This window comes from Scylla paramamosain, chromosome 21 (assembly GCF_035594125.1).
Source record: "Scylla paramamosain isolate STU-SP2022 chromosome 21, ASM3559412v1, whole genome shotgun sequence".
In the NCBI taxonomy this organism is placed as follows: domain Eukaryota; kingdom Metazoa; phylum Arthropoda; class Malacostraca; order Decapoda; family Portunidae; genus Scylla; species Scylla paramamosain.
The window spans coordinates 21,591,919-21,613,467 of record NC_087171.1 but is presented as its reverse complement, the minus strand read 5'-3'; the positions used below and the strand labels follow the sequence as shown (position 1 = coordinate 21,613,467).

Below are 21,549 nucleotides of genomic sequence, written 5' to 3'. Positions count from 1 at the left end.
CTGTCTTGGGTGCTCTGTTCCTTGAAAAAGCTTTACACCTTCAGTCCCATTCTTGTATATTTAACTAATTAATTCTTTGTATTTTACTCATTATCAATATAAATCCCAATACATTCATAAAGAAGATTTCTTATAATCAATGGCTGCCTTCCTCTGGTTGTTGTTTTGTTTTTAGAGTGGTCACAATTAAGCTACATGAATTGTGTCTGAATCACATGATAATCCTGACAATCTGTATGTGTGTGTGTGTGTGTTCAGGAGTGCTCAGCGCTGGCATACATGCTGGACCACTTGGTGTGCAACAGTTCGGCCTCAGACAAAGACACGGCTGGCCACGTGCGGGTCCTTATTGCTGCTCTTGCCTCCTGCAACCATGCACCCGATGCCCAGACCATCCTGGTGACAGAGGTAGGTGTCTTTGTCTCAACTGTGTCTTAGGCAGCAGATCTATGTGGTGGTGACTCTTCCTACAGAATCCAGAAATAATCAGTCCCACTGCAGAAATTATTAATGGGAGAGGTAGAAAAAAATATTAGAGCTAATACTTAACTGATACATAAAACCTTGCATGTCACTTCATGCATGACTTCTATTAATAGCAGATAAATAAGCATTCTGTATGCCACTTCATTTAAAGCCAAGTCCTCATCAGGAAGTGCTCCACTCACCCTGTGTATTTCCCCACAGGTGAAGGCTGCTCTTGGACGAGCCACAGTCCTTCTAGAGAGTGTGGAGAAGCACAGTCGCATTCAGGCGCTAGTGGGGCTGATCTGCATCATGATGGAAGCCTGTCCCGCACAACTGAACCAACCCCACAATGTGTGCTTCAAGCAGCAACAACACGGGTAAGTCCTCCTAAAGGTTAAACTTAGAGTTTTGGTGTTTTCCTAAAAAATGGTTACTGCAGGTTTAAAGCATCTTTGTCATCCAGCTATTTGATTTTCCCAACATTGATGGCAAGCATAGTATGAATATCAACAATTTTACAGTGCACTGATGTTAAATTGTGTGTGTATATGTGACTGGGGGAGGTAAAAAGAGGGTTAAGGAACAATAATCTACCAACAATGACCAGTGTATTGGTGACCTGGATGTGCAATATGGAACATCAATTGAGAGTAACTGCTATGGAAATTAGTTATGTAAGGAGAGTGTAGAGTGACATTTTTAGTTTAGAAAGGGAAGTGTGGATTTCTGTCATTGTCCGGTACCTCCTGTTTTCAAGAAGCCTTACCCACACAAAAGGAGGTGACGACAACTGGCTATACTTAGATTTGGGTGCAGCCATGGAGTGCCTCGTGCATGACCGTCAATCAGTATCCTTTTCCATTGCCTTGACAGAATGAACAACATGATTCGGGTGATGGTGCGTAAGGGATTGGTGACAGATCTAGCACGCATCCCCCACAGTCTGGACCTCTCCTCCCCCAATATGTCACCAACTGTCAATGCAGCCCTCAAACCCCTGGAACTGGTGTCCCGCATTGTCAACCTGCCTTCATTCATGCCCACCTCATCATCCAAGAAGAAGAACACTCAGAGTGATGATGCCCAGCAGCCCATTGGTAAGTGTTACTCTCTCTGCAAGAACTCACAGGTGAAATGGACCACAACACCAAACATGTCATTTGTGTGATTGAATTAGAGGAAAGATGCCATAGTAGGTTAAAATACTCTTCTCCTTGCAGGTACAGAGACCACAAACAGTGAGGCAACACGGGCACAAGGCGATGACAACATAGAGGACACAGAGAACACTGAGCACGACATCTCAGGAGCAGGAGAGAGCCTGGAGCCCACCTCTGAGGCACATCCTAATGAGGTAATTGGGAAGGAATCGTTTGTGGGATTTTTGGATGTGTGAATTTTAACTCTCTCTCTCTCTCTCTCTCTCTCTCTCTCTCTCTCTCTCTCTCTCTCTCTCTCTCTCTCTCTCTCTCTCTCTCTCTCTCTCTCTCTCTCTCTCTCTCTCTCTCTCTCTCTCTCTCTCTCTCTCCGCCCATTGATACATTTCAGGCTTTTACATGCAGTTCCCCCTAGTTTATTGTTGGTTTTGGCATTTGGGTGTTCTGATGTGCTTAATGCAGTAGCAGTGATATACATGTATTCATAGCATGTCATTGTGGCCACCCTTGGTACACTCCAGGATGGTACTCTGGTGGAGGGAGATGAGGCTGGCCTGGAGGGAATCCTGGATCACCTGCTGGAGGAAAGCACGGGTGGAGGTGGCCGTGCTCAGCCCATCCGAGACACTGTCACCGCCACCGTTACTTACGTTATTGACCGTGATGCCCCAATGGACACTGACGAGACACTGCATGACTCCCGCATGGTGTCCCACTCTGACAGTCAGGTACGTGTGTCTTCTAGACTAGCTTCAAATAAGACAGGTTAGCACTCACTCTCTCTCTAGATCTGTTGTATTTATTTTCTTGTACTTTCTGATTTCCATAAAGTGAGGGCAGGAGTACTTTCTCTTCCCTGTGGGGTCAGTAAGAGAGTGGTGTGAATGAGGGTGAATGTGAAAGTTGTGTGCCTTGTCTGGCCTGTGTGCATTTTTAGGGGGAAACGGCCTTGGAATGTGTGTATTTGATAATATTTCCATGATTTCATACTAGTAACTGTACTTGATCAAATATGCATGATCCTCAGTTCCTGGATGAGGCTGAGGATGAAGCCAACGAAGAGCAAGATGATTCATCATCTGAGTCGTCAGAGGAGAGAGAGGATGATGATGCAGATGAAGATGACAATGATGAAGTGGAAGAAGAGGAGGAGGAGGAAGAGGAAGATGGACGTAAGTTAGTGATGAGTGAAAGTAGAGAATAAGAAGAGGAGTATCCATCCAGTTGAGTTAAGGTTAAGATGGGATGGTTGAAAATAAAGGTAGGTTGATGATGTTTTTGGACATAGAAGTAATGGAAGAGGGACAGGAATGTATCTACAGAAATGACCATTCATTTTGTGTGTGGCTGGAAAGAGCAGTGTGACTTTGGGTTTGAGGAAGCAAGTGTGTGACATGGAAATCTTCAGTGATATGATGATGATAACGCATTTGATTGAAACAACGCTACAAATTAAACTACCTCTATTTGAAGATGACAGCTCAATACAAAGTTAGTAAAGACAATAACCTAAGCCAAAATAAAAATTTCACTTGGAATGAATGAAAGTAAAGTAGCACAAGTTATATCAGTCAAATCATGACAGACATTTTGGCCACAGCTGATGACGATGACGAAGATGTAGATGAGGACGAGGAAGGGTCAGTGTTTGACGAGGGATATGAGGACCTGGAGGAGGAAGCCTTGATTCAACTGCCGGGCGACCGAGACTCAGATGACATCATAATGCTGCCATCCTACCAGCAGTACATTGACACCATCGACACTATCATCTTTGGGGAGCGTGTGGATCGGGTGGATCGGGTCTCCCTCCACCACCACAGCAACTCCCATGAAGATCCTTCCTTCATGGCTTCCACACCCAATGCCAATCCCAGTGAGTGCCAGAGTCTGTGTGCTGCAGCCTTGTCTGTGCATGTCAGTGGATTGCTTACCATATTTTGCCATTAGTCCCTTTTTATTTATTCCTTGGGAGATCTCGTACCTTCGTAACTATAGGAAAGACAGTATTGAGTATTATAAAGCTGTAATCAATCTTTTTTATCATTTTCAGGTGGGAGCAATGCCATTCCAGCCCACCCACTATTCCAGAATCATGAGTACTATGAAACTAATCAATCTTGTGTGTCGTTTCCAGGTGGGAGCAATGCCATTCCGACCCACCCACTATTCCAGAACCCGCGTGAGGTTCCTACTACAGCCAGTGCCCGCCTTAACGGCCGGCCAAGTCGCCAGCGCGGGGTGCTCAGGTACCACTCTGTCGCCCCACGCACCCTCACCACTGACACCATGCTCCAGAGGTGACCCGCACTCCTCATAACAGCTTTGCTCCTCTTCTACTCACTTCTCTTCCCCTCTGTCCTCAAATGTTGTTGCTTTGTTTTTTTTTTAATCTGTATTTCCCACTAATGTCATTCACTTTTGTTCCTCTGTCTCAGAATATTGTTGTTGTTGCTTTTTAATCCTGTATTTCCCACTAGTATAAATCACTTTTCTTCCTCTCTGTTCTTAAATATTGTTCCTTTACTATTTTTAAACCCTTATTTCCCATCTCTCTCTCTCTCTCTCTCTCTCTCTCTCTCTCTCTCTCTCTCTCTCTCTCTCTCTCTCTCTCTCTCTCTCTCTCTCTCTCTCTCTCTCTCTCTCTCTCTCTCTCTCTCTCTCTCGACCTTAATTTCTGCTGGTAATAATCGTGTTTCTGTCTGTTATCTTTTAATTGGAAATAATTTTGCTAGTTTTTAAGTATTTTTATAATAAAGTGGACTGATACTTCTAACTAATGGAAAATTACTTTACAGTTCCCGAGATACTTGATTCAAAAGCTATGATTGATTGCTATAGGAAATTAAGGGGTTTGTTGAAATCCCGTATAACTTAAATTTTTTATCTGTGCAGTTTTAAAGTAACACCATATACCTTCAAATTTACTTTTATTTGACTGTGTGGCAGGAGTACAAATATGAGTAATCATTGTGGTTAAGGTGCCGGAGGAATATGTGTCTTGCTGGCACAGTGAAGGTGTTGTAGTTGCTTCCATTTGTTGGTGTACAATCCAGTGCACCCTTCTCTTGTATAGTCCAGTTCTGTGGTTATATTTCATGGTGAACTGGTTTAGGTTTGCATTAGTACACTGGAATACTCCGGAGAAGTGGTACAGAGATACTTGGCTTGACAAATGGTATCGGATCTTTTTACTCTTGAAATCTGCATGACGAATACTTTTTTCTGATTATGTACTCTTGTATAAGAGATTCATGTAAGCTATGTAGCAGTGAAAGTAAGCCACATTTCCCAAATGGGGACGTAGCATAAATTGAAATCCTCCATATTTATTCCACTTGAAATTGAACCCATTCTCTAAGAAAGCTTGTACCTTTTTTTACAATTAACTAATTCCTTCCCGTTATGCAACTTATCTTTACTTTCCTCTGTGTGACAAGTTTGTATCTTATTAATTTTTGGTACAGTCCCATTTTCATCTAAATAACAGTAGTATGTGCAGCCTGTTCATTGGTAAGTGTGTTTGCTGGGTTATTCAATTAGTAACTTTTTTTTTTTTTTTTTTTTTTTTTTTTAATATGTGGGTGCCTTAGGACAAGATGGAGCTACTGAGTGTATGCTGTGCATGTTTTGTAAACATTCTAGACGTTGGCTACACTGGAAAATTAGGCATGTTCATGAAAATGTTGATGTATTGTAAGCTCAACTGAAAAAAACAGCAGTAGTGGTGTATCAGTAGACCTTCACCTCCAATGGAAAGTTGCAGAATTACATGGAAAACACTAAGCAATAATATTTGTAATTAATATTAGGAAAAGACTGGGAAAACATATCTGACCTTGATAGGAAATTCTTTTGACATGAATGATAAAAATAAAACACATTTCCTTAGAATACCTGTAAAATTTTAGGCATGTATGTATATGTGTGTGTGTGTGTGTATGTATGTGTGTGTGCATGTTCGTGTGCATGTTTGGATGCACGTTTTCATGTGATACAACACACATCCTTTGCTCTCCTTGGCACTGGTGTGTTTCCTGACTGGTGCCGTAGGCTTGGGACTGCCGTGACACGCTTGTGTAGTGACTTCTTGTCCCTGGCCTCTGGGTATTATGGTCTGCTACTAGTGCACTGCCTAAAAATCTTGTAATAAGTCAGTTTGATTCAAATTTTTAGCAAGGGCTACAAAAAGTAGACAAGAATTTACCCACACAGGTACCATGTGGAAGTAATGGATTGAGAGGCTGGAGTGTGGGTGAGCTAGAATTATTTTACATCATTTATATCTGAACAAGGGAGGGCAGGCAGTTATGTGTCAGTTTGCTACCAAATCTGATCAGGCAGCCTTTTTATTTAAGTATATTATGGAAGATGTAGAAACATCATACGTCTTGATGGACAAATAGTGCTTATTTTCACCCAGAGGATAGGGGCTGAAGGATACTGGTATGATTGTTGCTTAGTTATCTATGGTTAAGGTTGGTGATGAGAGTTAGGACTGCTAACAGATGAATTTGTAGGATGATGTGAATGTGTTATGTACAGTACTTAACTATAATATTGCCTCTTCAAACAGGTTACTGGGACCCGGCCACCGTGAAGTTATGCAACTAACGTCCAACCTACGAGATGCCTCTCAGGTGCTCTTCACTAATCCTGATGTCCGGTTAATGCCTCCTGACCCAGATGAGTTTATTGAATTGCAGGTAGGCATATTTTCACTAGATTTACAGATCAGTATCAAGAAGGCCTGCTAGATGGGCCATTGATGGGGTGGTTTTCAAGATACAACTCCAGTTTCTTTCTTTAAAGTGGGAAATGAGAGTGGCAAGAAAGCAAGATAGCTAAGCAGCTGTGGCAAAACACTCTTTGCCTCTTGAATGTCCCCACAGCATGAGCCTTGGAAAAAAAATTGATCTATTTCCAAGAAAAATATCACAGACCTAAAGTAAACTAAGGACCACATCTATTTGGGACTTCTGTGTCCTTATTAAAGAAGAGCCTGGCAAAGACCTTAAGCATCAGTCCTTGTTAAAGAAAACTTGTCAAGAGTTGAGACTGCTGTCAAGTGACTTATGTCAGGAGGAGATGACATTCAGTAGCTCTGTCAAACTAGAAACAAGTAAATAGGCATTGTAGGTCAGGAGAAGAGTAAGTGGTGGATGGGAAGAGCACTTGGCTGATTGGTGTTTCTTCTTCCAGGATCACGGCGGGAATGTGATGAACAATGGAGGTCAGACGGCCTCACTTTCCAGCGTGCCCAATGCCCTCTCCCGCTGGACTGAGGAGACGCGGGTTCTAGAGGCAGACTCCATGCATGATGCTGTCACTGGTGAGCTGGGTGGACTGTGGCTGGTGATGGTATTGAGTGGTGTATGGCAGTGTCCTAATACTATATTAATAAACAGTGGCAGTAAACAGTCTGTTGGCTCTTGTAGTACACCCATTTGCTGTTATGATCAGTGGCACAACACTAAATTAACACATTACCAAAGCAGGAAAATTGTTATGGCATTAAATTAAACACCATTGATTCTGCAGAGGCTGGAGAGTACAGGGTCCTGTCATTTAGCAAGTTTTTAGGTAAACACTATTTCTAAGAGTTGTATTTCAAGAAATATATCAAAAGGTATGTTTTCTCCTTAACAGTTGTGAAGCCAGCTTTGATGGCAGTTCTGGAGAAATATAGAGATGAGGAGCAGCTAGAAAGAGACAAGAAAAAGAAGGAACAGGAGACAAGCAAAACACCACCAGCCTCAGCTGAAATATCTCAAGGTCCCCTTCTCCTTCATAACAGTAAGTTGAGAGTGCTGTTTGTAAAATATACATTCATACAAGTCTGAAGTCTGAAGGGGCTTTGGAATGTTCTGTGAAAAAAAAAAAAAAAAAAACATGGCTTCCTACGGACCTCTCAGCAAGCCGTTTTCCTAAACTTTGTACCTAGTTTTTGTGAACATAAAAATCAACATTGAAATCAAATTTGACAGCCATTTAAAATTTTAGATGATGCAGAAATGGGAGAGGCTAGTGAGAGCAGCAGATCAGGTGGGCGGCCGGACGTGGCTACCTCTGAGGCACCCAGCCAAGACGCTGCCATTCTGAGCACTGCCTCCATTGCTGAATCCATTGTGGAGTCTGTGTTGGCTTCCTCCTCTCGGCCACAGTCAACTACCACTCCCAGCTTCTCTGGCCTCCTCACCTTGCTATCACCTGTGTCATCAAGCAACCCTACTCTGCCCTTACAAGAGCCTCCAGTGTCATCCGTTCCAGCCATTGGGGGAGCACTGTCTGGGGCATCCTCTGCTCCCACCACTCCTCAGACTACCACAGTTACAAGTTTGCCACCATTTCCCTCACCGACCACCACCACCACCATCCCAACCACCACCTCCTCCACCCCAGTGGCCAGCCTGGCTCCCACAGCATCCTCACTGCCTGTCACAGACACTGAGATGGTCACTGCCTCCCCCTTGCCATCAACTGGACCCCAGATTCTTCCCAGTGATAATGTAGAGAGTCTAGCCACTCAGGAAGAAACTCCCATGTCAGTAAGCCCTCCGGAATACCCATGCTATTCTCCTCAGCTCTTCACTCTCCCCGAAGACAATCTCACCACCCCACCCTCACCAGGCGTTCCTCCCAGAGAGGCCTGGGAGGAGCTTAGCATGCCCATGCAGCAAGACTCCCAGGACCAGGCAGGTGAATCTCAGGGTGGCTCATCCTTGCCTGCTTTGGTTGCCCCAGCACGCTTAAGGGAAGGACAAGATGCTGCACAGGAGTAAGTATTGAGGATCTGCCCATCATGCAGTGTGTCAGATACTCAACGTGATTAAGCGTTACTTTGCAAGTGTTGTGTTATACTGTATGAATTTTCTTTCCTTCAAGAAGTGGGAGAGAAAATGAGGCTGGGCCTTCAAGTTCCTCCAACACCCGTCCAGACTACTCGGCCATTTTGGGCGACATAGAGATTCCTGAGGGAGTTGACCCAAGCTTCCTGGCAGCCTTACCAGAGGACATGAGGCAAGAGGTCATTGCTGAACAGCTCAGGTAAAGTACTGCCAACAATAGTTATTTCTTAATCTCCAGAAGGAAGACATAACTACTTAACTGAAATTCCAGTTCTAATACACTAATTGAAGTGATCTTAACATAAAATATGATCCAAAAGGTAAAAGCAACTAAAATAAGATAAAGTTCAAATTTTAAGGAGTCAAAAGAATTTAAAACTACAAATTAAGAAGGGTGAGATTTGAATGTATTATTTTCAGTTGAGCATATCCAAGGTAATACTAAAGAAAGTTAAATGTGTTGGCTTCAGGTTGCAGCGGGTGAGGCAGCGAGCGACAGAGAACACAAGGGAGAACAATAGCACCACGGTAGGGGAAGTGAACCCCGAGTTCCTGGCTGCACTTCCTCCAAACATCCAGGAGGAGGTGCTGACACAGCAGCGTCTGGAGCAGCAGCGGCAGCAGGCAGCACGCTCCAACCCAGATGACCCTATGGACCCTGTGTCCTTCCTGCAGACGCTGCCCGCCTCCCTCAGGCAGACTGTGAGTGACATGCACACACACACCCATACACACTCACACACACACATGCAACAGACAGCCATGGTTGAATTACACACATGTTTAATAATTTGTAGAACATCATTGATGCATCACCATTATCTTTACAGAAGACAGTGGATAAGTTTATATAAATTACTACTTTTGTTATTATTTTCCGTGGGTATTTCTTCTCCATAAGCCGTACAGAACTTAGTAATGGTTCTATGGGAAGAATGAATAACATGTAGTGATGAAAGAGGATAGAAATATGTATCATTTTGTAGCATATTGGATTCTGCAGGTAATGTGACTTCAACCATTACTAAATGACAGATACTGGCTGATCTGGAGGACTCTCAGTTTGCTGCACTGCCCCCTGAGCTGGCCCAGGAGGCACAGACTCTGCGGAGGCAGCGGGAGGAGCGTAACAGACATGCACACGAGCACATGTTCACCCGGCCTGGCACATCACTCTCCTCCATCCTACGTAATACTGCACGCATCAGCTCACGACTCATGCACTCCTCCAGCTGGTCCACTAGCTGGAACCTGCGGCCGTCATCCACTGGCCAGCCCGTAACACCAGCGTGAGTAATGTATACTAGTCATGGTGTACATATACCAAGTTTGTCTCACCCAAAGAAGGGTGGTAGCTAAGAGTTTCACATTCACACCACCATTATTTTCCTTCTCTGAAAAACTAAACTTTCATCCCCCTGAGCAGCAAGCCCCGGGGCCGCCAGCTGCTGGACCACGAGGCAATGACCTGCCTACTGGTGCTGCTCTTTGTTGACGAGCCCAAGCTGAACACCGTCCGCCTCCACCGAGTGCTGCGCTACTTGTGCCACCACACCCCCACTCGGGACTGGGTCATCAAGGTGAGTGGCTGCCAGTGCTTTCCTAGATGAGCTTGATACCACTCACCTTTTAGGACTGTAGCCTTTGTCTCTGGCTCAAACACAAAGGATGCTATTTTGTATACATCAGGGTCTGAGCTTGAGTGGAGTTGACACTTTGTGATCAACATCCTCAAAGCAAAATGAAAATCCACTTATGAAGTAATAGTTATATATCAGCAAACATGAATTTGTCTCATACATTTATTTCTACAGGCACTACTATCCATTCTGGAGCGGTGTGGTGACCACAGTCAACAGAGCAGTCGTACAGGAAGCATCAGCAGTGAGCAAGGAGTGACCAGCCTAACACCAGCCACCCCAGACACCAGCAGCAAGGGCAGCAGCAGGAAGGCACACTCTGGGGCCAAAGCTGAGCTTCCCCTCACGTCCACCCCCTCATGGCCTGGCGAATCTCGTTCCCCTGTTGCCCCCTCCTGGCTCAGCATGAGCATGGATGCTGCCCTCGGGTGTCGGGCAAGCATCTTCCAGATACAGCGCACACAGCCAACAGGGAAGCGCACATCAATTGCGGCAACTACCACTGCTGTAAATATCCATCCTCAAGCTTCTCCACTTGTATACAGGTCAGTATTTGATGGTTACTTGCCTTTCATCTGGAGCTCAACTTTACTGGTATTTTTCTTGATTTTGGGAGTTATATTCCCTCGCAGAAATTGAGAATGTTTTGAAAAGGATTGGTTGTGCCAACTATTTATTTCTTTGGCAACAATTACTGGAATTAGGTGGTTTGGTTTGGTGGTTAGTTCCCCACACAAAGTAGTCCAAGATTTGAATCCCAGCTTGATGAAAACTACATGGGTTCATCTTACACATAGTAGTCTCTTGTCAGCTAGTGATGAATGTGTATGAGAATAAGCTGAGGAGTTGTGACCTTGCCTTCCCAGTAGGAACAAAAAGCTAGGAGTCCTACTTTACTGTGTGTGTATGTTGTGTGTTTGTGCTTTCAGCAAGAGACCAAAAAAATTTACACAAAATGAGGTATTGAAAAGAACAGAAGGCATTCATGATAATCTGTATGAATGTTAGATGAGTCATAAAAACTAAGCTATGTTGTGAAGGATGCACTGGCTTGAGTTCAGTAGAGTTGCAAAAGCTTGGACATTCTCACACAGGCTCAGAAAACATACATTTTGCTTCATGCTCTATCGTATTTTTTATTAATGTATTTATTTCTCTATTTGTTTTGCAGACATGCCCTTGACACCCTGATCTCATTAGCTAAGTGTTTTCCGAGCCACTTTTTGCCACACCAAGGCAAGGAGTCAGATGACAGCAAAAGTGACTCCAAGAAATCATCATCTGGGGGAGGGGCGAACACTGGTGCTATCAGTAAAAACTCAAAGGGCAGTGCATCATCCTCAGCACAAGCCAGTGAGTCGTCAGACTTTTGGGAGCTGCTGGTGAAGCTGGACTCTATCAGTGTGTCCCGAAAGGGGAAGGGGTTGCCCAGGACCCACTCCAGTGCTGGTGGTAGTGGCGACGAGGAGCAGCGAGTCACCAGTCTGGAGGCATCACCACTGGGGCAGCTCATCCAGCAGCTTGCCCATCCTGTAGTTCGCCGATCTTCACTTCTCACTGATCGCCTCCTGCGTCTCTTGGCATTAATCTCTCTTGGCCTCCCAGAGACTGCAGACTCTTCTGCTGCACAAAGTTCCAGTGCTGCCCAGCATTCAGCGGAGAACTCTCAGACCTTAGAACATCTGCTCAGCTTGGCTATTCAGGTGAGTCATAGGATATTGATACCTTCACTGAGAGCAACTGAAGTGAAAGAGTGTTAAGGCATTAGAGCTGATTTCAATGGGCAGTCTCTCTTTCAAATGTGAGATAACTAAAAGATTTCATATGAGTGGTAGATATGGTGAGTGAGAAAGGATGACCATTGCAGGAAGCCAGATTGCTGGAGAATAAGAGAAGTTTTCTCTCTCTCTCTCTCTCTCTGTTGTAACCCATCATCTGAGCTTGTTTTCCCTTGCATTAGGTTCTCACAAGCAAGTCATGTTCTGAGGAAGGTCTGGAGGATGCAACAGCCCTCCTTCTGCATCTCTCCCATGGACCTCCACCAGCCAGGGACCAAGTTCTGCGCCTGCTGCTTCAGGGTGCTGCCACATTAGGCTCAACTGTAGCCACTCACATTGCTGCCCTGCTAAGTGACCTCAAAGCTTACAATGCCTCCCACCCTCCTGCAGTCATCCCCGATGAGGACCACCAGCTCCACCTCTCAGAGAAGAGCAAGAAGGGCTTGTTACAAGATAGGTGAGACATTGAATAGATGACATACTTATCAGTTGAATGATGAGAATATTCATAGATCCTGTGAACCTGATTATTAAACTTGTCCATGTACCCTTGTAAGAATTTTGATATTTTATTAGTGCCTGATGTGAATTATTGATAAGATCATGTAAGTGCCTTGATTCCCAGGGTTTGTTCCACTTATCTTTCTTAATCGCCTCCCTGCGATACACAGGAATCTACAGAACTAAAAGAAAATGTTTGAAATCTTTTAAGCATTGATGAGAAAAAAGTGGATTAAGATATAGATGTTATAATTCTTAGCTTTGGGGTGGCAGTAGAACAAGAAGAAAGGTCTCAGAGCAGTTGGTAATAAGGCAAAGATGTGCCGTATAACAAGGAAAGTTAATACAGGATCACTTATGTAACTATTTTCTGTCACAGGTTCACCAATGAATGTGTCATTATCAGTGGGGCCACCAAAGTGAAGCCACCGTGTGAGCTACAGTTGGCCTCCATGTCAGCCCTCACCAGCAAGACTTCCTCTCAGGCGTTCTTCCTCCGCACACTGAAGGTCATCATCCAGCTGAGGGACGCCATCAGATTGTCTCGTACAAGGAAGAGTGGTGAGTGGTGCAGGCAGATAGTGAGTGCTGCAGATCAGTGGTTAGTGTAAGGAAGTACGAGATAACGGATGTTGCAAAGAGTACTTCCAGTGTTGTACATTTGGCAACACTACATAGGGAGACCAATGTAAAGCCTTGGCAGGAGTTTTAAAAGTGATGAATTAGGACTCAAATTTATTCTTTTCCATTTTTACAAGTAATACCTGATAATGTAGTGTTTGCTACATTTTAATCTGTTACTTTATTATTTCATTTATTATTCCAGTGATGTCTTTTTGAGAAGTAAACCTCTGATAATTCATGTTTTACTAACAGGGACTCAGGCAAGTAATAACACAAGTGATAGACCCAGTGGAGCTAGTCAGCAGGATGCAGCAAGCAGCCAAGACCAGTCAAATGCTACTACCAACCAGTCTTCATCAGAAACTCAGCAGCAGGAACAGCAGGCTCAGCAAGACCAGCAGCAGCAGCAGCCACAACAACAGCCACATCAGCAGCAGCAGGCTGAAGGTTCCAGGGAGGAGAGGCAAGGCACTGAGAGTAGTCAAGAGCCCCGTCAGGAGAGTGTTGGCCAGCAGGAGCAGAGTGAAAGTGTGCCTGTCGTCCTGATCGATGTACCAAATCCTGAGGCTGATAATGCTGCCAATGCATCAGCAGGAGCCCAGCAGGAGAGCACCCAGCCCACCACTGAGGCCATGGATGTTGACACTGAAGCAGGTAAGGATGAACTCTCATGTCCAACACTTCCCTGTAAGTGTATGTCTCTTAACATCTGTCAGTTTACTTTTAGGGAACAATTTTTGTTCACCTGTAGAGATTTGACAAAAATATACACCTTGTCCAACATTTTCTCCTAAGTCTGTGCCTCTTAACTTCTGGTGATTTACTGTTAAGAAATAGTTTTTGTTTTCAGTTTTTAGATGTAAGGTTCCTGCCTTGAACCTCAGTCATCTGTATGAATAAAAACATCCATAGGCATACTCATCCATAGGCTTTCAAAATGCAAGCTGAATTATATAGCAAGAAAAAAAGTGGAGCCAAGTACATATGTAAATCACTCATACAGTACTGGCATGATGAGGGTTGGCATTCCTACCTTGGTTCCTTGTCTGTTTCCCAACCCTGCGTGGTAAAGATAAATTAATATAAACTAATGATTTTACAGAAACCTCAGACCTGGGCAGCCTGAGTGCACAGCTGAACCTTGAGGAGCTGTGGTCAACACTGTCTGAGTGCCTGGTGGAGCTGGGAGAGACGCAAGACACCCATGCTGTGCTGGTGCTGCAGCCGGCAGTGGAGGCATTTTTCCTGGTGCATGCGTCTGCCACCTCAGGCGACCGCAAAGAGCGCACCACTGCCCAGTCTGAATCACGCGAGGCTCAACTGGCACATCTCCATCATGAAATTGCCCCACTCTCTCCATTGCCCTCAGCACAGACAGAAGGTGAGTGCAGACAAAAGGAAAAGAAAATATGCACTAAACATGTATAGGTGTCAAGGTATTGTTTTTTAAGGGAGAGGGTGGAAAAACAAAAACAATCATCGAAATATGTGATATGTTTGCTGTGGAATATCTTCAGTTCATAGTAACTGTAACTTTCAGGTGAAGGAAGTACAACCCAAGCCGTAAGGAGGAAAAGGGACAACTCCACATCCCAAGTGTCTGGCTACTACCCTGATGACACTGACAAATTCCTCAAATTTGCAGGTAAATTTACAGCATCGTGAAGTAGATGTCTTTTAGCACACATTCTTACTGCAGGTCTTTAACCATTATGGACCAGTACAGGTGTGAACTAATGAGAAGAGGTTGATATTTCTAGTGGTTTAAGTACATCCTACAAGAATTATAGATAGTTAGGCAAGGTTGTGTTGAATACCTGAAAATGCTTTACTGTTTTTGGTTCAAAGAGTACTTTGCATTAGTGAAGGACAGGTACAGACAAAAACTTAATGGTGAATTTTAATAAAATTCCAGAGACACATCGCACCGTCCTAAACCAAATCTTGCGGCAATCAACGGTGCATCTGGCCGATGGGCCATTTGGTGTGCTGGTGGACCACACTCGACTCCTTGACTTCGACATTAAGAGGAAGTACTTCAGAACAGAGCTGGAGCGTGCTGACGATGGCATGCGGCGAGAAGACCTGGCAGTGCACGTCCGACGGGAGCACGTGTTTGAGGATTCCTTCAGAGAGCTGCACCGACGCTCCCCTGATGAGTGGAAGAACAGGTTCTACATTGTGTTTGAAGGCAAGTACTTGTGGCTTGATGTCACTTTGTGAAGGAAAAGTAATCTACCTTCCTTCAGGAATGATGGTGGTGGTGGTGGTGGTGGTGATGGATTTGACAAAGGTATGTTTTTGCAACCCACAGGTGAAGAAGGACAAGATGCTGGTGGTCTTTTGAGGGAATGGTACATGATCATCTCAAGGGAAATCTTCAACCCTATGTATGCACTGTTCTGCACCTCGCCTGGAGACAGAGTGACCTACATGATCAACCCAGCCTCCCACTGTAACTCCAACCACCTCTCATACTTTAAGTTTGTGGGACGAGTCATTGGTAAGTATTTAGTGCGCAAGAAACTCTGTGCCATAAAAAGTATGTTCCAGGCACCACATATATGCATTCATTCTTCCCTCTTCTGCATTGACATTACATACTTCAGGTCAGTAAAGTAGTTTCTGCCACTGTTCCCTCAAGCAGCCCTTTCTTTGCATGCTTTTCAGGTATTTAACATATGAATAATTTTAATTTTCAGCTCTCACATGCCAAGATTTGTCTTTGGTTAGAAAATTAGGTAGCTATAGTTGAAACATTTTACTTATATCTGTTAAGTTGGTTTTTAATCATGATAACTGACTGACACTGTAGTATGAAGGTGTTAATACTAAGAATACACTTGCAGCCAAAGCTATATATGACAACAAGCTGCTGGAGTGTTATTTCACAAGATCCTTCTACAAGCACATTCTTGGGAAGATGGTGCGTGTTGTGGACATGGAGAGTGAAGACTACTCCTTCTACCAAGGGCTTATCTACCTGATGGAACACAACGTGGCAGATCTGGGCTATGAGCTGACCTTCAGCACAGAGGTGAGCAGCTGAGGGTAAAGGAAGATTAGTCTAAAGATTAATAAAAGAGTGACAATGCATATGAAAAGGTTCAGAAATATGTCCATGAAAAAAGAATTGTGTGAAGTAATATATAAGATTATAGAAAGAATGGTTAAGAATTGTGTGTTAAGAATTACAACCATACTTGGGACATTTCACTGAAGAATAGTTACGTTCTTTAAAAACAACCAGTGATGAAGACTGAGAAAAGAATATTGTCATGCTCACACCCTGAACTCTGGCCACAGGTGCAAGAGTTTGGAGTGACAGAGGTGAGAGACCTGAAGCCCAACGGACGCAATATTCCTGTGGAGGAGGAGACCAAGATGGAGTACATCCGCCTTGTCTGTCAGATGAAGATGACCGGTGCAATACGACAGCAGTGAGTCTCAGAACTTGTGTTGAAGAGCATGAATATGAGTTTGGTGTACATGTGTGCCTCTGTATAGAGTTCGAGTGCTTGGATGTCAGAATGGATTATGAGGCATGGGGTTCATTCACATTAGGATCAAGGAGCTCAGTGATGACATTAGGAGAGCAAAGCACGCAAGGAGGGAACCAGACGTGACCAGTTTGATTATTTATAGTTTCCAGTTTAGTGTATCATTTCTTAGGTGGAATTCTTGGAGCTGTAGAGCCTTCCTGTCTGAGTAAGGGCAGTCCAGTGAAACTACAAGTGTCCTTTTCCAGTTTGGAGAATATGACTTTGGATTGTACATGTTTGGAGGAGTTTTCCCAACCTGACTTTCTCTTTCTTACATTTGTACCAGTTTTCCTTAAAGCAAGTAGAATTATGCTTTATACTACAGAATTTACTCATTTGTACTTGCTCTTATTTTCTTTCTGTTGCTCTTCCTCTTGGTGATCCTCATTTATTTTTTCTTACTAGTCAGATATCTTGATCTATGTTAAATATTTCTTTGCTGTTTGACAAGTATTATTCTCTAACCACTAACAGACAAAAATATTTGATGTCACTGTATCCTTTCCCAGATTGAATGCCTTCTTGGAAGGTTTCTATGACATCATTCCAAAGCGCCTCATCTCAATCTTCAATGAGCAGGAGCTGGAGCTTCTGATCTCTGGCCTCCCCACCATTGACATAGATGACCTGCGCACCAACACTGAGTACCACAAATACCAGCCCAATTCCCTGCAGGTAAGTTGCCATTGCTCTTTGCTCTGCTCAGGATTTGCTTTCATGTTTATCATCTTCTTCCTTCATTTATTCTTTCTGCCTATTCTTCATTCTTTTCCCATTCTTTCTCCTTGCATGTTTTATTTCTTAGTGATTCTTGGGTTAGAGCAAGGTGAATGAGGTGATTACAGCTTGCAAGGAGAGGATGCAGGTACAGCTGTAGATGAAGTCTCCACTTTGGGAAGTTCACAGAAAGAGGCATCAGACATAGATAAATTGATCCATAATGGCACATCGTTTCATGTCAAAAGCTTCATCTCAGTGACTTTAATAGAAAAGTTTTTGTCACGCCACATTAACCAATCATACTCGTCAACATGCTGGAAGGAGTTGCTTCCTGTATTAACTATTTTCAATTTAACGCAGGTAAGATGAAATATTACTATGCTGTACTAATTAATGTTTAAATTTCTGTACACTACAGTGCTGTGGAAAAAAGTTGTGCAGGATTTAGTAAAAAAGGCTTTGTGTTCTTGTGTGGGTGTGTTAGGAAAGATTAATTTGTTGAATATGAATTACAAATTATGTTTTCCTCCAGATTCAATGGTTCTGGCGGGCTCTGAGATCCTTTGACCAGGCTGAGCGGGCCAAGTTCCTACAGTTTGTGACGGGCACCAGCAAAGTACCTCTCCAGGGCTTCGTTGCTCTGGAGGGTATGAATGGAACTCAGAAGTTCCAGATTCACCGGGATGATCGGTCAACAGACAGACTGCCTTCTGCTCACACCTGGTAAGATATTTGTTAATTGATTACCAGTGTCTTGTTCTCTTTTCTATGCCAAGGACTATGTAGCTTTCCTTTCTTATAATGATTTTTCCATGCTGAATTTTATATTTTGCTCATTTATGCAAGATTCTGTGCTAAAATTATAACTGTTTTGTCATGTAAAGGATCATATATACAAAATGTCAAATTATTATTGCTTTGTCATGTATACAAAATGTCAGTTTTATGTTGCATGCTTAGTTGATTGAGAACCATGATTTTTCTAAATGTGTGTGTTGATTCCCACACCAATGTTTGTTCCGCCAGCTTCAACCAGTTGGACCTGCCTGTGTATGAGACCTACGACAAGCTTCGCCACTATTTGCTTAAGGCCATCCATGAGTGCTCTGAAGGCTTTGGCTTTGCCTAAAATGGGTAACTACTTCATATAATCTTTAAATTGATATTCTGTAGAAAACTAATGTGATATTGGGACTTGAATGTGTTGGGTGTTTCCAGGAAAGCATTAGTACAACATCCTAGCATTGAAACCAACAAATTATCAACAGTCAGTAATCACCTTAGCTTCCATTGTTTGAATTGGCTGCAGCAAGAGTGATTTAGCAATGTATTGGCTCTGTAGCCAGGCTTTGGAGCATTAGTACATGTACTTTTCACTTGAGTACTGTTTGGAGCTCTATATGATGGCCATCTCATTTGTTTATAGCCTAGCTTAGAACAATTATTCCAAGATGTGCATATACTCATTTAAAAAAAATTGTAATCTATAACTTGTAATTATATTTCTTTTGAATGGCTGTTTCAGCATAACTGGTTGGAGATTGTTAATAAAAGAATGTCAAATACAGAAATTTTTGGGATTTATACTTCCAGAAAGTGAAGATGTGATAGATTTTGTGAGTTTTGATTTTTCATACTAATTATACTCTTACTTAAACTCTTCTGACATTTTTAGTTTTATTGGCTCGGCTCCCAGCAGGAATTTTTTTTTTTTTTTTTTATTTATTTTTTTGAAGCTGATGCTATTAAATTGATTATGATTACAGTAACAAATTATTTTGTTTTTTAACTTGGTTGCCCTTTGTTCCTCACTGAGCAGAAGCAAGGGCTGCCTGGCCTTGGCACAGCTGAGCCTCGCTGCTCCCAAGGCTTTTTGTCAGTTATGGTTGATATTGAACAACCTTCCCTAGAAGCCTATTCCAAACTACCCATGTGAATTTATTGAAAACGTAACATTTATACATATGTTCACAGTATACATATACACACCTTCCATTAGTATTATCACTGTGCTGTATATTCTGGCCTCACAACTGCTGTACATACAATTACAGAAGTACACTGGTATATCTAATGTGATATATTTACATTTAGGGCTGTCTAATATTGCTACAAAATATTGATCAACATTAGAGATAATTAAGGAGCAAGTGAAGGACTTGTGAAGATGTAGGCAGGTTTCCATGAAACTTCAAGTGGGCTGTTGAAATTGTCAATTATTTATTTATTTCCTTGATATATTTTACTTTTTTTTCCAGAGTTTTCCATTAAACAGTATTGAATTGTGAGTTCAGTTTCAAGGCCTGGGAAACAATTTGCTGCTCTCATTATATATGTATTTCTATATATATATATATATATAGCAAAATTTTTGTTTCACTACAATAATTATACAAGTCCAGTATTGGCATTTCTGGGTGTAGGTGATGGGCATTTGGCTAGGGCTCAATAGGAAGGCATGTAAAGTATGTAATATTTAATATTTACAGATAGCTTACTCTCTGTCAACTAGTTTCTTTCATTAAGAAAAGATTATTTTAAGTTTTGTGTTAAGTGGGTCAATATATAATTTTCTTTTTATTTGTCATGATATATAGTCACTGATTTCTCAGTTTATTTTCTCACCGTTAAGCCCAAATGTTATATAGTGTATTTTATCACATATGCAAAGAACCATTCTTCTACTTTACCATGTTGGCATTAAAATACACAGTATTAAAATGATTCTTATTGTTTCTCATCTCATACATCCTCTACTGGGAAGTTTCTAAATTTATCCGGCTGTAAGTTTTTTCCTTCCAGCCAGAAAGATTATCCTTGATCTTCCTGCAGGAGAACATAAGAACATAAGGCTTGATGCAGGAACCCATCAGATCTACACGTGGCAGGCCCTGTATGAAGCATACCTACCTATTTCCACCTGTCATCCCCATCAGTGAATTTGTCTGATCTTTTAAAGTATCCTAATGACTCAGCACTAACAGCCTGATTACTGAGTCCATTCCATTCATCTACCACTTCGTTTGAGAACCAGTTCCTTCCTATTTCTTTTTTTAAATAATTTTTTTAAAGCTTGAACCCATATGTTGTGTTATTCCATTATGTGTATGCATACCCATGTTCCAGGCCACCTCCAGGAATCCAGGCTTTTTTACCACACGTTACTGAATCTTGATGCTTCAATTTGTTTGGTAACATTTGTCTCTCTGTTGGGGGACAAGAGACTAAGAGAGTGGTGTGAATGTGAAAGCTGTGTGCACTGTCTTGCTTAGCCCCTTTTTTGGGGGAAGAGAGTCTCGGTGTATGTGTATGGACTGTTTGTTTCTATTTATCCTTTGATTTTTATGTGCTTAGTTACAAGTATGTATTCTTGTATGTGGAGATAGTGTAATCTGTATTGTAGCACACTGTACACTTGGAAACCCAGTTACTACACTGCATATGTTAGTTTAGCATGCTGAAGTTTTAGCTACTGAAATGTGTACTGAAAATGCAAGAAAAATCTACGCCACAGTTACTACAAAAAGAAATCTTGAAATAGAAGTACACACACACACACACACACACAAAAAAAAAAATAGTTGCAGGAAAAGAATTTGGTATATTTAGGAAAGATCTAAATATGCAAGTACCTATAGTCACTGCAAAGAAATATTCACATTGAAGGGGAAAAGAATCAATACACGCTCTCACAACTCTATGGTCACATGATGCATTAATATCATCCCGTCATTGGCTCATACGGTGATCTGGAGCCTTGGCAGGAATAAAAAAAAAAATAGATATAAGTTGAAATAAATAATGATAAGCAGTTGTGATTGTTTCAGTGTTATTGTATTATTGGAGGAGACAGTACAATTTTACACACAAGCACTTACACTGTTTGTTACTTAATCAGTCGAGTATGTTTTTCAATGACAAGGAAAACAAATTCCATCTTGACGCGAAGTACAAAATTACAAATGAAAGCGATTAAATACCAACATGTGACCTATCCAAAGCAGACACCAACCCAAAAAAAAAAAAAAAAAAAAATGGAATAAAAAAAATCACTTTAAAGGACAATATAATACAAACATCTAAGTACACACACACACACACACACACACACACACACACATTACCAGGTCGGGAAATAACTGTCGCAGGACTACACAAAGGGAGCGAGGAGAGAATGTTGCCTTCCTTGTCGAACTCCCCCTGTCTCCTCCTCTTGCTCCTCCTCCTCTCGCTTGTCCCCAACCTGGCGGCCACGTAAATGAGCTGTCACG

At 42.4% G+C, this 21,549-nt stretch overlaps 1 protein-coding gene across 6 annotated transcripts in view; it reads left to right on the top strand.

Moving 5' to 3' along the window:
• Positions 1-20,002, top strand: part of LOC135111242 (E3 ubiquitin-protein ligase HUWE1-like) — a 39,738-nt gene extending 19,736 nt beyond the window's left edge. For 4 of the 6 annotated variants that reach the window (XM_064024406.1, XM_064024402.1, XM_064024400.1 and 1 more), the window contains 30 exons: positions 259-408; positions 688-845; positions 1,342-1,565; positions 1,689-1,822; positions 2,147-2,353; positions 2,653-2,797; positions 3,226-3,501; positions 3,679-3,925; positions 6,202-6,331; positions 6,828-6,957; positions 7,275-7,421; positions 7,629-8,403; positions 8,511-8,672; positions 8,944-9,175; positions 9,509-9,762; positions 9,900-10,053; positions 10,288-10,658; positions 11,285-11,816; positions 12,074-12,348; positions 12,772-12,953; positions 13,269-13,670; positions 14,119-14,397; positions 14,557-14,661; positions 14,932-15,207; positions 15,331-15,519; positions 15,866-16,053; positions 16,323-16,456; positions 17,068-17,233; positions 17,811-18,001; positions 18,305-20,002. In XM_064024406.1, coding sequence (XP_063880476.1) covers positions 259-408; positions 688-845; positions 1,342-1,565; positions 1,689-1,822; positions 2,147-2,353; positions 2,653-2,797; positions 3,226-3,501; positions 3,679-3,925; positions 6,202-6,331; positions 6,828-6,957; positions 7,275-7,421; positions 7,629-8,403; positions 8,511-8,672; positions 8,944-9,175; positions 9,509-9,762; positions 9,900-10,053; positions 10,288-10,658; positions 11,285-11,816; positions 12,074-12,348; positions 12,772-12,953; positions 13,269-13,670; positions 14,119-14,397; positions 14,557-14,661; positions 14,932-15,207; positions 15,331-15,519; positions 15,866-16,053; positions 16,323-16,456; positions 17,068-17,233; positions 17,811-18,001; positions 18,305-18,407 — 6,918 coding nt within the window. In that variant the 3' untranslated portion in view covers positions 18,408-20,002. The remainder of the gene's footprint in view (positions 1-258; positions 409-687; positions 846-1,341; positions 1,566-1,688; positions 1,823-2,146; positions 2,354-2,652; positions 2,798-3,225; positions 3,502-3,678; positions 3,926-6,201; positions 6,332-6,827; positions 6,958-7,274; positions 7,422-7,628; positions 8,404-8,510; positions 8,673-8,943; positions 9,176-9,508; positions 9,763-9,899; positions 10,054-10,287; positions 10,659-11,284; positions 11,817-12,073; positions 12,349-12,771; positions 12,954-13,268; positions 13,671-14,118; positions 14,398-14,556; positions 14,662-14,931; positions 15,208-15,330; positions 15,520-15,865; positions 16,054-16,322; positions 16,457-17,067; positions 17,234-17,810; positions 18,002-18,304) is intronic. The other 2 variants (XM_064024404.1, XM_064024403.1) reach the window with 2 other exon arrangements.
• Positions 20,003-21,549: the final 1,547 nt, after the last annotated feature.